Source organism: Carcharhinus amblyrhynchos, chromosome 8, assembly GCF_965287045.1.
Source record: "Carcharhinus amblyrhynchos chromosome 8, sCarAmb.v2.hapA, whole genome shotgun sequence".
Lineage (NCBI taxonomy): Eukaryota > Metazoa > Chordata > Chondrichthyes > Carcharhiniformes > Carcharhinidae > Carcharhinus > Carcharhinus amblyrhynchos.
The window spans coordinates 26,442,830-26,459,983 of NC_137331.1; the positions used below are offsets into that span (position 1 = coordinate 26,442,830).

The window sequence follows — 17,154 nt, forward strand, 5'->3', positions numbered from 1 at the left end:
AGTATATACGCATTGTCTGTTACTTACTTCTCACATCAGAAGCTACCGTCAGCATTGAACCAGTTTTTGGAAAAAGCAATTGCACTTAATGTGTTAGAAGGCAGAGGAGAGGGATCTTGGACAGGCTGCGATATACATAAAGTCATTGGCCATTTGCAGAGGGCAGCAAATAAATCAGCAATGGGTGGACCCAGGTTAGGGACAAGGATGGTACCGTAACATGGCATGAGGGCAGAGAGAAAGAATTAAATGGTAACTGATGGTAGTTCATAGAATCATTGAATCCTTACAGTACAGAAGGAGGTCATTCAGCCCATCGAGTCTGTACCGACCGCAATCTCACCCAGGTCTTATTCCCATAACCCCACACATTTACCCTGTTAATCCCCCTGACACTAGGATTAATTTAGCCTGGCCAATCAACCTAACCCATACATCTTCGGACTGAGAGAGGAAACCCGAGCACCCCGAGGAAACCCACACAGGCACGGGGAGAAAGTGCAAACTCCACACAGACAGTGACCGAGGCTAGAACTGAGCTCAGGTTCCTGGTGCCTTAAGACAGCAGTTAATTTACAAACACTTATCAAGATTCAATTTGAATTATAAAGGGTCATCCAAATGGGGAGAATATCCATTTTAATTGATTATCTTTTTGATGACTCAATCCTGAAGTTATTTGAAGTGCAAGTTATTAGGCTTGTCTGTTACAATCAGTTGGACAACTGTATTCACACTGTTTTGCTGTACTGTACTGCTGATCACACAGGGTAAAAGGAGGGGTACGCTAAAGACTGATCTGGACTGCAGACTGATGGGACTTTCCAATGTAGCACAACTGAGGAATTTTGTAGAATCCAGTGCAGAAGAGGCCATGTGGCACATTGAGTCTGCACTGACTCTCTGACAAAGTATTCCAACTAGGCCCTCCACCCTGCCCTATCCCCTTTCTCATGGCTTATCAATCTAACCTATACACTTTTGGATACTGAGGGAGAATTTAGCATGGCCAATCCATCTAACCTGCAAATCTTTGGCGTGTGGGAGGAAACCAGGGCACCCAGAGGAAGCCCTCACAGGGAGAACGTGTAAGCTCCACACAGACAGTAATCCAAGGCCGGAATTGACCCGGGTTCCTGGAGATCTGAGGCAACAGTGCTAACCACTTTGCCACCGTGCTACCTCTTTGATGTTAAAAAATTTCATGAGTGACGCAGTAAGATATTCATGCACATACTAATCTTGGTTGTAAACAGTCAACAGTGATTAATTAAAAAACAAAATGGCTAAAATATCTTAGGACAACCCAAGCAAATTTTTTTTTTAAAGTTAAAAGAAAGTGGTTAAAAAAATGTCATTGTAACATTTAAAGACCATTACTGATGAGTTTGTCCCATTTTCCTAGAATTAGTGAGGTCTACACAGGAAAAGATGTTGAAATAGCTTAACAGCAGTGCAAAAGGTGGGCACTGGAGTTTTCTATTGGGAGCATGGCTATCACAGGCATTGCTAATTCAACAAGAGGAGAGATTTGAGGGTGTCTCAGACATAGGAATGTGTTGCGAGCAATCCTTTTACAAACCTTACATTCCATTCGCACCTATGAATATTTTATGTACTTAGACCCCAAGTTTCTGAACATTGTGTTTCTAGCTTTTCAAGATTTAGAAAATACTCTTCTATCCTTTCAAGTCCAAAGTGAATCAACTCACATTTTCCCACCTTGAAATCCACCTGCCACAGTTTTCCCCATTCACTAACCTATCGAGAAATCTTTGAAGGCATTAGAGAGAGTGCAGAAAAGATTCACAAAAATGGTTCTGGGGGTTGAAGAACTCCAGTTGCTTAGATAGATTGGAGAGGGTAAGACTGTTTTCCTTGGAGGTTCAGAGGAGGTTTGGTTGAGGTATTGAAAGTCATGAGTAGTTTGGACAGAGTAGGTAGGGGAAAGGAAAACAGTTCCCACTGGTGGAAGAAGGCATAGAAGGCAAAAGAAGTAATGGAGGCATGTGGAAAACCTTTTTTCACACAGGGAAATTAGGACTTGGAAAGCATTATCTGCAAGGGTGGCAGAGGCAAGTTCAATCAAAGGATTCATGGGTAAATTAGATGATTATCTGAAAAGGAAGAATATACAGGGATATGGGGAGTAGGTGGTAGGGAGTAGTGGCACTTATATCTTCAGAGGGAGCCAGTGCAGACAAAAAGACCTGGAAGGCTTTCTTCTGTGATTTGATTCTATGATTCTCAATCCTCATGTACTGATCGTTGCTGTGATCCTTATAACCTTTCACTCTGTACTGTATTCAGATAACTAGCTCAGCCTCAGCAATTAACATTAATTATCAGTAGGACAGCACATTGGGAGTTAGAGAGAATCCCAATTTTATTGTTTGCTGATACAGCACAAGTATGATAAATTTATTAATAATTAGAATATTTACAGAGGAACAAATTGTATATGCTTGTATAAAAGTCGACCTCATGAAGAAGTTCACACAATACCATTGACAATGTAATGTTTTATATATCTCATAGAAAAGTTTCTCCTAAGTTTATTAGGGATCAAACTGCGTTGTGTATTGATTACTTACCAGTAATTATTACAGTTCATTGATTTAAAGATACACACGAGAATCTTTAGATTTCTCCTTCCGTCAATTTTAGCAACAGCCTTCTAGTCAATCAACAAGTTTAACGTATAGCCTTCAAGAAAGAATAACAAGTGTGCAGCTCAATTTAAACCGGAGAGAAAAGTGGCAGAATTGGTTACAGGCCAGAAAAAATCATCCTATCATCACTCGCAGCGTCATCGGACTCTCAGAGAAGTGAATAAAAGTGGTATTCCAGAACTCGAGGCAAGTGACAGGTGGTGCACAAGATATTTAGCACTCTGCCAGAAAACAAAAATTTCACAGCATCTGGCACCTGAATCTGATGACAAAAATCACCAAATTTCACCGGTTTCTCATCACACATGGAGAGACATCAACTGGTCAGCACTGGAAATGTCAATGCAACACCGATGAACTTCGACATGCCAACAAACAGGACCATGGCCAAGATTGATGAAGAAACACTCCTTGTAAAGAGAACTGGCCACGGGAAAATGCTGATCACAATGGTTCCATCTGGCACGTTGGATGGCACAAGATTAAAGCCGTCGGCGACTTTTGTGCAAAAACCTCTCCCCAGAGAGAAATTTCGAAAAGGCATTGTCAATCAGAGAGTCATAGAGGTTTACAGCATGGAAACAGGCTCTTCGGCCCAACTTGTCCATGCCACCCTTTTTTTAAACCCCTAAACTAATCCTAATTGCCTGCATTTGGCCCATATCCCTCTATGCCCATCTTACCCAAGTAACTATCTAAATGCTTTTTAAGACAAAATTGTACCCTCCTCTGCTACTACCTTTGGCAGCTTGTTCCAGACACTTGCCACCTTCTATGCAAAAAAATTTCCCCTCTGGACACTTTTGTATCTCTCCCCTCTCACCTTAAACCTATGCTTTCTAGTTTTAAACTGCCCTACCTTTGGGAAAAGATATAGACTACCTAGTGATCTGTGCCCCTCATTATTTTCCATGTTCACAAGAGAGGTTGGATGGGTGGAGTTGGATGCAAGAAATGCACCAAATGGGTGTAGAATTTGAGACCAGAAGATGCTACGCGAAAGAAAAAGGTTTGATCATCTGGAACATGTTCAAATCCCACATCATCAACAACATAGTCAGTGATGTGAGATCAACCAACACCAATGTGGCAGTTATTCCCGGCAGGGTGGCATGGTAGCACAGTGATTAGCACGGCTGCCTCACACTGCCAGGGACCCAGGTTCAATTCCAGCCTCGGGTCATTGTCTGTATGGAGTTTGCACATTCCCCCCATGTCTGCGTGGGTTTCCTCTGAGTGCTGTGATTTCCTCCCATGGTCCAAAGGTTTGTTGGCCATACTAAATTGCTCTGTAGTGTCAGGGAGATTACGATATAAATATGTGGGTTTACAGGAATGGGACCTGGGTGGGATTGTTGTTGGTGCAGGCTCGATGGGCCAAATAGCCTCCTTCTGCACTGTAGATTCTATAATTATCTAAAGATGTGCAGGTTTTGTTGATTGGCCATGCTAAAAATTGCCTGTTAGAGTCCTGAGGTGCATAGGTTAGAGAGATTAGTGGGTAAATACATTGGGATATCGGGGTAGGGCCTAGGTGGGATTATGGTCGGTGCAGGCTCGATGGACCGAATGGCCTCTTTCGGTACTGTAGGGTTTCTATGATTCTATGACTTACAAGTGCCACCCAATCCTTGGATGTGTGTATAAATAAACCTCTTAAGGACAACATCCAAAATATGTGGAACAATTGTGCATTGGAATGGCTAGGAACATTCGTTAAGGATGGAAAAATGCAACCACGGAAACGAGCAACACCGTGTCATAGATGTGAACCCAATATTGTCAAAAAATAACTCCAAAAGTGCTGTCAATTACATTGAGGACAATCAGTTCTGGAATGATGATGCCAAAGGAAGTTCCATTGGGTGATGATGATGAAGATCTATACAATGATGATCAGGCAAATGGAACAATGAGGTAAATTTTCCAGGCCCGCCCTCCACAGCAATCATGGCGGATGTGACAGAAAATTTGGCCATCCATTTAAAGGTCGATTGAACTTGGGCAAGAATTTCTGGTCTCAGGGTGGACGCAACTGGAAAATCCCACCCAATTTGCCTGCTGGCTTGGATTGTGATCAGAGTGATTTTGAAAAATTTTAACATGAAGTATTGGTAGTTAATTTATTATCTAATTATATTGCATTGGATGAAATGTATATAGTTTATTGTAGCTGCTTGGTAGAAAAGGACTTGTGCATTGCTGAAGAGTCAGAGTCCACTTGCCAATCATGGTATTCTCTTCTCTTGTAGTATAAATTGCTGCTTCCTTTACAATTTGGTATCTTTTTGAGTTGCTCTGATGAGGGCAAGGCAAAAGCTTCAACAACATGTCTCTTTTTCAGCATAGTTTGTAAATGTCATAAAATGAATAAATGTTAGATAATGAATGTGAATTCTTTAGCATGTTGGTCTTTACTATATTCCATTGCGAGGGGTTTTTGTTTTTGATTTCACTGAGGTCCCAACCAAGAAAGCATGTCAACTCCATGGAAATATTGACTTTGTAAAAGTTGGCTCCATGACTTCTGGTTTGAAAAACTGACTTCAAAAAGTTGACATTTGCATGAATATACAAAGGCTGTGGGCAGATACAATGGAGGACATTAACTATGTAAATGTTCTGAAAACTGCCCACAAATAACCTTTTTTTACTGGTGGCAAGTTTTTCTTTGCTAAAGTTCAGCAGATGAAGAAACATCCTTCCAGAATTCCTTAATTTGTTAAAGTTTATTTAATCTTTCAGGTGGAGGTATCAACTGTGAAATAGATCAGCCAAAAACACAGCCAAGTGTCTGGCAGTCTGTTGAACATTTCAAGATCCTCAATTTTTGTAAGTATAATTGTTTTGCTGTTAACAAGCTTTCCAGCAATCAGGTGGTTAGCTGATGAGTTCACAGGAAAGGAACAGCCTCGCTCGACAATCACCAGGCAAGACCGTTCCCTTCCTGTTGGCGAACACTTCTGCGGTCACGGGCATTTGGCCTCTGATCTTCGGGTAAACATTCTCCAAGGCGGTCTTCACAACACACGACAGCGTAGAGTCGCTGAGCAGAGACTGATAGCCAAGTTCCACACACATGAGGACGGTCTCAACCGGGATCTTGGGTTCATGTCGCGCTATCTGTAACCCCCATGACTTGCCTGAGCTTGTAAAATTTCACTTACTGTCCTGTCTGAAGACAATACACATCTCTTTAACCTATGCTAATGCTATCTCCATTCACATTGTCTGCATCTTTAAGACTTGAATAGCAGGTTAGCTGTAAAGATTTGCATTCTGATCAGTATTCTGTAAACTGTGTGTGACTTTATATGCCCTTCTCTGATCAGAACCTTCCACACACCTGACGAAGGAACAGTGCTTCCGAAAGCTTGTGGGATTACTATCAAATAAACCAGCTGGACTTAAACCTGGTGTTGTGAGACTTCTTACTGTGATATCCCTGATCACAGTGAAAAGTCTGACAACACCAGGTTTTAGTCCAACCTATTTATTTGATAATATACTCACAAGCTTTCGGGGTTAGCCCCTTCGTCAGGTGAATGGAGAGTTGTGGCCTCAGACAGAGCATATAAAGCACAGACAGTTTACAGATTACTGATTAGAATGCGAATAGCCTCTGACCTTCGGGTCGAGACCGTCCTCATGTGTGCGGAACTTGGCTATCAGTCTCTGTTCAGCGACTCTGCGCTGTCGTGTGTCGTGAAGGCCGCCTTGGAGAATGCTTACCCGAAGGTCAGAGGCTATTCGCATTCTAATCAGTAATCTCTAAACTGTCTGTGCTTTATATGCTCTGTCTGAGGCCACAACTCTCCATTCACCTGACGAAGGGGCTAACCCCGAAAGCTTGTGAGTATATTATCAAATAAATAGGTTGGACTAAAACCTGGTGTTGTCAGACTTTTCACTGTGTTTACGCCAGTCCAACGCCGGCATACCCACATCATATCCCTGATCAGCCAGGGCTACACAAGGCACTGCACCCCAGCATGGTCATTTCAGCAAGTAAGAAAGCAAATTACTGTGGACGCGGGAATCTGAAACCAAAAGAGAATGACTTGAAATATCAGCTCTTTTCTCTCCTCACAGATGCTGCCAAAACTTGCTGAGATTTTCCAGCATTTTCTCTTTTGGTCCTGCTGGAGAGCAGTAGCTGACATCACATTGATTTGGGGAGATGATTGTTTGGGGATAGGGGTGAGCCTCTGGGAGTAATGACATTAATCTGTTTAAGAATACTTACATTTATTCAAATTAATGGTGATTAGGTTCACATCCTCGCTCGGTGTGAATGTGGTAATGTTGCTGGATGGGCGGGGTGGAAGGGGAGAGATCTCATTCTCTCCCTGTGACTACGCTCGCAATAAGTGGAGAGTGCAATGCCAATAACACTAGTATTGCCATGTACTGAATACAACACTGCAGTGCAGGTAATCAGTTATGTGGGACATGCCAGAAGATATTCCAGGATTGTGTTCCTCATTATCCAGACTATATTTCAATTCTTTTGTCAGGAGACACACAAATTCTCAGATCAACAGTGTTTCTTCCAGGCTCTGTTGTGAAGCAGACCAGTAAGATAGACATCCCTATTGCATTAAATAGAGGCACTTGGCATGCTAGGCCTTCGACCAGGTCACCATTTAATCGAAACTACTGCTACCTGGTTCTCACCATCGTTTGGCATCGCACATTACGCTTCCCTAGCAACTTAGCTATCTGCTTTCTTCCAAGTGTATACAACCTATTTATTAGTGTCGCAAATACGCTTACATAAACACTGCAATGAAGTTTCTGTGAAACTCCTCTAGTTGCCACACTCCGGCGCCTGTTCGGGTACACTGAGGGAGAATTTAACATGGCCAATTCACCTCAGAAGCACGTCTTTCGGACTGCGGGAGGAAACCGGAACACCCAGAGGAAACACACACGGACACAGGGAGAACGTGCAGACTCCACACAGACATTGACCCAAGCCAGGAATCGAACCCGAGTCCCTGGCACTGTGAGGCAGCAGCGCTAACCACTGTGCGCTGATATAAGTATCCTTGCCAGTGCCTACTTCAAGTGGAAGTGGTGACACATTTTGTTGAAGTGTGCGATTCTTCTTGGACACAGCAGACGGTTGGTCCTCAGTGTTAGGAAAAGAAACTAACTGACATGATTTTTAGCCTGACATTTAACCATCATACTTTGAGAGAATGCAACATCACTTCGTTTCTTTTTTAAACCATTTTGAGGTATTTTCACACCGAGCAATCAGAAGGCAGCAGGTTGATTCATTCGATCAGAGACAGCGGTGTTTGACTGTCAAATCGGCCACAACTCCAGTTAAAACTTGAAGGGGTGTCTACTCACAGTTTTGGGCTAATTATTACTGAAAGGGGCTTTTTAATTTTGGTCATGCAATGAAGAGAGACCAGCGTCACAGTCGTGAAGGGGGGAACCCAACTGAGTCCAGAAGGGAAATGCTGGAAAACCTCAGCAGGTCTGGCAGTATCTGTAAGGAGAGAAACGAGCTGACGTTTCAAGTCCAAATGACCCTTTGTCAAAGCTCAAAGGCATAGAAAGTGGAGATACGAGAATGAAAGATGAGTCACAGCCACAAAAACAAGGGGAAAGGCTAAGAGGTGCTAATGGCAATCTACAGATGAAATAGAAGGTGTAAATGGCCTTATTCGCTCACATTACAGTATAAATATCTCTCACTTTCTATGTCTTCTAGCTTTCACAAATAGTCATGTGGACTCAAAACATCAGCTCTTTTCTCCCCTTCCAGACGCTGCCAGACCAGCCGAGATTTTCCAGCATTTTCTCTTTTGGTTTCAGACTCCAGCATCTGCAGTAATTTACTTTTATTTGAATCCAACTGAGCACCGGAAGGTGATCTACAAACACCAGAAGGTGGCCTCTTTGGGTGATTACATTACCAGTCGCTTACAACATCCCGATGCCAGGGCATTGGATTGTCAGATGCTGTTAAAGTATTTCAGTGCTAGGAGCAGAGCAGTAAGGGGATTGTGTTATCGTTTAAATCTATAATCGTTTGTTCAAATAAACTTTATTAAACTGGCAAACCTTTGGGTGTGTCATTAGCTTATTCCCTCATAAATCACAGGTAAAACAAATTACAAGTTGGAGCATAAAAAGGCTTACAACAGCACAGGTGATGCATTCTGTGCAATGGGTGGGAATTGTTTGTAATTTTGCAATAATTCACTCAGGTATGAAACCTTATTAAACTGAGTACAAATGAGAACATTTGAGCCACTCTGTCATATTGTTATCTTCAAACCATGTTTATCCCCAAAGCACCACGCAGGGAACCTTGCAAAATTATCCTCCAATGGATATGTACAGGATCACACTTATCCATGGGGGGGCATCGCGGCACAGTGGTTAGCATTGCGATCTCACAGCACCAGGGACCCGGGTTCAATTCCGGCCTTGGGTGACTGTCTGTGTGGAGTTTGCATGTCCTCCCCGGGTGCTCCAGTTTCCTCCAAAGATGTGCGAGTTAGGTTGATTGGTAATCTTAAATTGCCACTTAGTGTCAGTGGGACTAGCTAGGATAAACACATGGGGTTATGGGGTCCGGATTGTACTGTGGTCAGGGCAGACTTGATGGGCCAAATGGCCTTCTTCCGCACTGGAGGGTTCTATGGTTCTCTGAAGGCTTACATTGCACACAAGTGCCTGTGCTGACAATAACTGGGAGATTGACAGGTTGATTTAATATATCTTGTAAATCACAGAATATATGATTAATTTGATACTGGTAATAGCACTATGTCCTCCTTTAATCTTTACGCTGACAGCACTTTCTATATCCTTCCTTCCAAATTAATGAAACATTGGCTCGAGATCCAGCCAGTTCTTTCCTACTCCACGCTTCATTCACCACGCTGTGTCTTTTCTCATGTGCTAAATTATCTTTGAACAAGAGAGCAGTGAGCCCGACTAAACTCTTCCCCACAATATATTCTTGCGCACCAAAGTGGATGCAATGGAAATTGCACCAAACCTGACATCCACCCTACTCCCCAACCTTCCCCCCATCACACACATATACACCCCCACCTCCCCCTACCTACCACCCACCCTGCCCCGCCACCCCCCACACGCCCCCCCATCAATTTGAGGAATTTGTGCTCCATCAGGTTATCGAATCTGCTCTCCCATCACTATTTTTGGCAACTAAATTTTTAAAAAAATTCAGTCATGGGATGTTAGTGTCGCTGGCTGGACCAGCATTGATTGCCCATCCCTAAATGCCCTTAAACTGAGTAGTTTGCTGGGCCATTTCAGGGGCCAGTTAAAAGTCATAAGAACATAAGAAATAGGAGCAGGAGTAGGCCATCTAGCCCTTTGAGGCTGCCCCGCCATTCGATAAGATCATGGCTGATCTGAAGTGGCTCAGTTCCACTTTCCCGCCCTCTCCCCATAACCCTTAATTCCCTTGCCTATCAAAAACCTATCTACCCGTGTCTTAAATATATTTAGCGAGGCAGCCTCCACCACTTCAACGGGCAGAGAATTCCAGAGATTCACCACCCTTTGAGTGAAGAAGTTCCTCCTCAACTCCGTTCTAAACTGCCCCCCCCTTATCTTGAGGCTGTGCCCCCTAGTCCTACTGTCCTTTCCGAGCGGGAAGAGCCTCTTCATCTCTATCTTATCCATCCCATTCATCGTCTTGTACGTCTCAATGAGATCTCCCCTCATCCTTCTAAACTCTAACGAGTACAAGCCTAGTTTATTCAGCCTCTCCTCATAGCTCAACCCCCTCAACTCCGGTAACAGCCTAGTGAACCTCCTCTGCACTCCCTCCACGGCCAAAATATCCTTGCGTAAGTGCGGCGACCAAAACTGCACACAGTACTCCAGCTGCGGCCTCATCAGTGCCCTGTACAGTTGCAGTAAGACCTCCCTACTTTTATATTCAATCCCCCTCGCTATGAAGGCCAGCATCCCATTCGCCTTCCTGACCACCTGCTGCACCCGCAGACTGGGTTTTTGCGACTCATGCACAAGGACCCCGAGGTCCCTCTGCACCGTAGCATGCTGCAGTTTTTTGCCATGTAAGTAGTAGTCCTTCCTACCAAAGTGGACAACCTCACACTTGCCAACATTAAATTCCATTAGAGTCAACCACATTGCTGTGGGTCTGGAGTCACATTCAGGCCTGACCAGATAAGAATGGCAGATTTCTTTTCCCAAAGAACATTCGTGAACCAGATAGGTTTTACGATAATCAGAAATCGTCATCATTAGACTTTTAATACCAGATTTTTATTGAAATTAAACTTCACCATCTGCCATGGTGGGATTTGAACCCTGGTCCACAGCACATAACCCAGGGTCTGTGGATTACCAGTTCAGTGACACTACCATTATGTCACTGCCTCCCTGATAAATCCTAAAAATCAATCTCCAATACCTCGCTAAATCTACACTAACACTTCTGTGGATCAATGCAGTGTTTTAATGCAGATATCTTTATCCTCTGTTTCAATGTACATCTCCGTTTTGGTTTTAATTTTCAACCGTTTGCAGCAAGCTACATCTATATACATTACACTTATATTGCATTAAATATTGCAAGGTGCTTCATCGGAGTTCAAATAGAAAATAATTCACAAGAAACCAAAGAAAGATTGGAAGAGATGGTCAAATGCTTGGTTAAAGTGGTAGATTTTAAGCAGTGTCTTAAAGAACAGACAGGTGGAAAGACAAAGGCTGGGATAAGACAATAAGATAGTGAGACATGGGAGCAGAATTAGGCCACTCGGCCCATCGAGTCTGTTCTACCATTCCATCCTGGCTGATATTTTTCTCATTCCCACTCTCTTACTTTTTCCACATAACCCCTGATCCCCTTATTCATCAAGAACCTATCTATCTCTATCTTAAAGACACTCAATGACTTGACCTCTACAGCTTCCTGTGGCAAAGAGTTCTACAGCTTCACCACTCTCTGGCTGAAGAAATTCCTCCTTACTTTGGTTTTAAAGGATCGTCCCTTTAGCCTGAGGCTGTGCCCTCTGGTTCTAGTTTTTCCTACTTGTGGAAACATCCTCTCCACGTCCACTCTATCCAGACCTCGCAATATCCTGTAAGTTTCAATAAAGTCCCCCTTCATCCTTTTAAACTCCAATGAGTACAGACCCAGAGTCCTCAATCGTTCCTCATACGATAAAGTCTTCATTCCAGGGATCATTCTTGTGAACTTCCTCTGGAACCTTTCCAAGACCAGCACATCCTTCCTTAGATATGGATCCAAAACTGCTTTTAATACTCCATGTGGGGTCTGACCAGAGCCTTATACAGTCTCAGAAGTACATCCCTGCTCTTGTATTCCAGCCCTCTTAACATGAGTGTTGATATTGCCTTCCTAACTGCTGACTGATCCTACATGTTAACCTTGGGAGTCCTTGTTCAAGATTCTCTTAAGTGCCTTTGTGTTTCTGATTTCCTAAACATTTCCCCATTTAGAAAATAGTCTATGTCTCCCTTCGTTTGTTTTCTGGCCACGCTCGCCCTAGAACTGGAAAAGCCTGTCCAAGATCAACAGATCTTTGCATGGTCCTGTGCCAACTGCTACAATTCAGTAACTACATTGCAGTGTTAATGTAAGCCTTACTTGTGACTAATAAACTTTAAACTTTAATTCCCATAGTGGGCAGGATGGAATAATTCCACCCAAAGAGTGCTGCTTCACAGCTCCAGGGACCTGGGTTCGATACCCGGCTTGGGTCACTGTCTGTGTGGAGTTTGCACATTCTCCTCGTGTCTGCATGGGTTTCCTCCGGGTGCTCCAGTTTCCTCCCACAGTCCAAAAATGTGCGGGTTAGGTTGATTGGCCATGCTACAATTGCCCTTAGTGTCCTGAGATGTATAGGTTAGAGGGATTAGTGGGTAAAATATGTGGGGATATGGGGGTAGGGCCTGGGTGGGATTGTGGTCGGTGCAGACTCGATGGGCCTAATGGCCTCTTTCTGTACTGTAAGCATTCTAAGTTCTAATTCTAAAATTCAAGTGCCTGGGGCCTAGGGAGTTGGAAGCATGAAATGAAGGCCATGAAAAGCGATGAGGGCGGCACAGTGATTAGTATTGTTGCCTCACAGCGCCAGTGTGGGTTTGTGTCAGTGCAGATTTGATGGGCCGAATGGCCTCCTTCTGCACTGTAGGGATTCTATGATTCTAGGAAAAGTACAGATACACAAGAGCAGAATTGGTGGAGTACAGAGATTTCAAAGGTTTGCACGTTGAAGAATGTTTCATGGATACGGAGGATGACATCATGTAGGGATTGTATCATCATCATGAGGATTTTAATATGGGAGCATTAATGAACTAGGAGGCAACATACAGGGGTAATGGATGAAGAAGACTTGATGCCAGTCAAGTTGTGGACGAGAGCGTTTTGGCTGAGTTCTAGTTAATTGTACTGTCCTAACTATGTTAGAGGTTGTGGTCTCAAACAAAAAGAAAAAGATGTAGGGTGAGACTCTCTGCCTCCCTGCGATGATTTTCTCAGCAGTGAGAGGCGGCCTGGTAGCTGATGGGCAGGGAGCACCGTCAGAGGGATCAGGGAATTCCATTGGTGTGAATGGCTGGAGAATTGTACCCATGATCTGCACACTTAGATTCAAAATAACAATAACAGATTTATTGTAGGGGCTATTGCCCAAACAGAGTGGAAAAATGGAATTAAAGCAGGAGCCTTTGAAACACCCCAATGGCACCACCAAATCATGTGACCGGCTCCTAAAGCATCATGCAACCACTTAGATATATAACATTAATGAAGGATGAGGGGCTGGCTAGGAGAGTGCCGAAATAGGTGAATCTGGAGATAACAAGAGCAGGGATGACTGTTTAAGCTGCAGATGTGCTTAGGCAGAGGCAGGGATGGAGATAAACAATGTTATGGGGAAGGAAGAGTCTTGGTGATGGAGAGATGGTGTTGGAAGTGCATTTCACAATACTAAAATTGTGAACAATCTGCAGTCCTTTGTCTATTTTTTAACGCTCTTGAACTTTGTTTATAATGATGCATTGGCAGTTTAATGTTCCCTTTGTACAATAAGCCAATATTTTCCCCCACCAAACACGCGCATGCGTTGCCGTCTCATCGTGTTCATCAGCATCTGTGTTCTTGTCACAAAATGAACATTTTCCCCACCAATAGTCAGGCATATTTTTTCAACAAAGTACACTCTGTATAATTTAACATTTGTTACATGGCTCATTAGCACCTTGAGAAGCCTTAAAGGATGATGATTACAGCAACAACATGTTTTGCTGCTACTTTACTTTTGCTACGAATGAAATTATACTCCTTACAATCACAGTCCCCTAAAATCCATGCATTCCAGTGAGTTTATCCCTTTTCTTGAGCATATATTTCAAAAAACTTTCTTACCTTTTTGGCAAAAAGAAAAATGGACAGATGGAATAAATGAAAAGCTGGCATTAAAAAGGGACAAAAGGTGTGATTATGGAGAATACAATTGCAATGAATCAACAAGAAAAAGAAACCAACGTGGGGAAAAACAAGAACAGAATTCTTTCTGAAATGTATTTTTGCAGTTGATGACATGCAGCTAAGCAGGTGAAAAAAATATACACTTAAATAGGCCAGAAATCTCACTGAATATTTTTAAGTTTGAAGTTTATTTATTAGAGTCACAAGTAGGCTTACATTAACACTGCAATGAAGTCACTGTGTAAATCCCCTCGTCGCCACACTCCGGCACCTGTTCGGGTACACTGAGGGAGAATTTAGCATGGCTGATGCACCTAACCAGAACATCTGGAGGAAACCCACACAGGCACAGGGAGAACGTGCAGACACTACAAAGACAGTGACCCATCTGGGAATCGAACCCAGGTCCCTGGTGTTGTGAGGCAGCAGTGCTAACCACTGTGCCACCATGAAAATAACGCTCATTAATGACAGCTGTTAGTAGGAACCCTATGCTGACTGTTATCCTGCGAATAATTAATCAACATCTCCCTGTTATTAAATCTGTCTTACAGTTCAAAATGACTATTTGCAAAGAAGCTATATTGATTAGCCAGCGAGTGTGAAACGACTTAACCAACAAATGTGATGCAACATGCCTTCCAAAGATAATTATCACTGCAGGTTCCCTTCCTTTCCACAACATTGGAACCACACAGCTACACTCTGCTCAATCCCATCATGCCAACCGATAAATCATTACATTTCTAGCTTGCACTCCGTGATGATGCCAGTTGTGAGATAGCTGGTGCCACTGGCAACACTATGTAAATGACATAGCCCACATAACAAACCACATTACAAAATGCATTAATTATACCCCAAAGGCATAATTTACAACAATGTCAAGAGAATGACAAGACTTTGCTATTCAAGGAGAGCGATACTAATTGTTGCTTAATGTTAAACAAGGGCCACCATGCCTGTGAAATCAATAGCTCCAACTTGCCCATGCTAGAAATATCTACTTCCAATGATTTGACAGTCGGAATGTTTTCAGCTTTTCTAGCCTTTGGTTTTGAAGATTTTCTTGCTAATATGGACAGGTTTACATTGCCGAACCAGCCTGAATTTCCTCAAACTGTAGATGCACATGTAATTGCTTACCTGACTCACAGGCAAATGTCTTTGATGTTTCATCGTGAAAGATAATGGCCACAGCATGTTTCTTTGTCTCACGGGGCAGCCTGCTTATGTTCCTGATACTGTGCAGCTCGGTTACCTGGAAGCAAGAGTCAGCTTCATTAGAAAAATGGCACAATAGTTCATTTGAACTTTCACAAGGGAATATATCATTGTTCTTTTTGTGTCTTTCTTTTTGTGTTCACCAAGGTGAGACATGTTAATTGTGGAGATTGGGATCTTTTAATTTTGTCCCCATGCCGTAGCAGCATCAAGTGTTCCCAGACCAAGTATACTGAAGTCTGGTCCAAAATAGACCATAATATGATGCGACATAGGAGCTGAATTAGGCTGTTTGGCTGATCGAGTCTGCCCCATCACTCAATCATTGCTGATATGATTCTCATCCCCATTCTCCTGCATTCTCCCTGTAACCCCCTATTGATCAAGAATCTATCCATCTCTGTCTTAAAGACACTCAATGACCTGGTCTCCACAGCTCTCTGTGGCAATGACTTCCACAGATTCACCACTCTCTGGCTGACGAAATTCCTCCTCGTTTCTGTTTTAAAGGAACGTTCCTTCACACTGAAGTTGTGCCCTTGAGTTCTAGTCTCTCCCACTAGTGGAAACATTCTATCCATGTCCACTCTATCTCTGCCTCTCAGAATAAAGCTTTCTTTTTCACTCTGTTCTCACTTTATGCTCAAACTTCACAGAATCAAATGGTACAATTCTTTTTCCCATTCTAGTTATCCTCATTGTCTCTGAATCAGATGAACAATATGATGTAGCTGACTCTGGGCTGTGGTTAGATCAATGCTCACTAAGGACAGGGTTGGGACTGCGCAAATGCATTTTCACACTGGATCCACAGCACTAGTGACCCAAGTTCACTCCCGGCCTTGGTTCACTGTTTGTGTGGAGTTTGCATATTCTCCCCGCGTCTGCATGAGCTTCCTCCGGGTGCTCCAGTTTCCTCTCGCACTCCAAAGATGTTAGGTTGATTGACCATGCTAAATTGTGCCTTAGTGTCGCAAGATGGGTAGGTTAGGGGAAGTAGGGGGCAAATGTGCGGACTTATAGCAACAGAGCCTGGGCTAAGATGCTCTGTCGGAGAGTCAGTGCAGACTCGATGGGCCAAATGGCCTCCTTCTGCACTGTAGGGATTCGATGATTTTATGGTTCTTACAGCCAGCACAGGGAGATGGCTCCCATTACATCTATGTAGGCTGGAATGAAACAGAAGTGCTTTCCATTCCCCAAAGCATGCCCTGTTCTATGAATCAACACTAAAACAATGTTGATAAAGGAGCTCACTGGGCAGCACAGTGGTTAGCACTAGTGCCAAGGACTCGGGTTCAATTCCCGGCTTGAGTCACTCTCCGTGTGGAGTTTGCACCTTCTCCCCATGTCTGCATGGATTTCCTCCAGGTGCTCCAGTTTCCTCCCATAGTCGGAAAGACATGATGGTTAGGTGCACTGACCCAAACAGGCACCCCAGCATGGTGACTAGAGATTTTCACAGAAACTTCACTGCAGTGTTAATGTAAGTTTACTTGTGACACTAATAAATAAACTTTACTTCCCTCACATGGTTCAGTTGGAGAAACAATGACGAATTTGCCATATTAATGGAAGATTATTGTGTTCACCTTATTATGGTGGCAGCAGCACTTTTGTCTCTCTGCCAGCAGAGTAGTGGGTTCAAGTCCAGCTCCAGAGACTTGCCAACATTATCCAGTTTGACACTTCAGTGTAGCAATGGAGTGCTGCACTGTCAGAGTCACCACCGTTTAGAGGGGATATTAACCTTCTCTGGCAACTATA

General features: G+C 43.3%; 1 protein-coding gene across 2 annotated transcripts in view; it reads right to left on the bottom strand.

The window, feature by feature from the left end:
* dok6 (docking protein 6) overlaps positions 1-17,154 on the bottom strand; it is a 382,866-nt gene that overhangs the window by 142,935 nt on the left and 222,777 nt on the right. For both annotated transcript variants that reach the window (XM_080193779.1, XM_080193781.1), the window contains exon 3: positions 15,310-15,424. In XM_080193779.1, the coding sequence (XP_080049905.1) occupies positions 15,310-15,424 (115 nt within the window). The remainder of the gene's footprint in view (positions 1-15,309; positions 15,425-17,154) is intronic.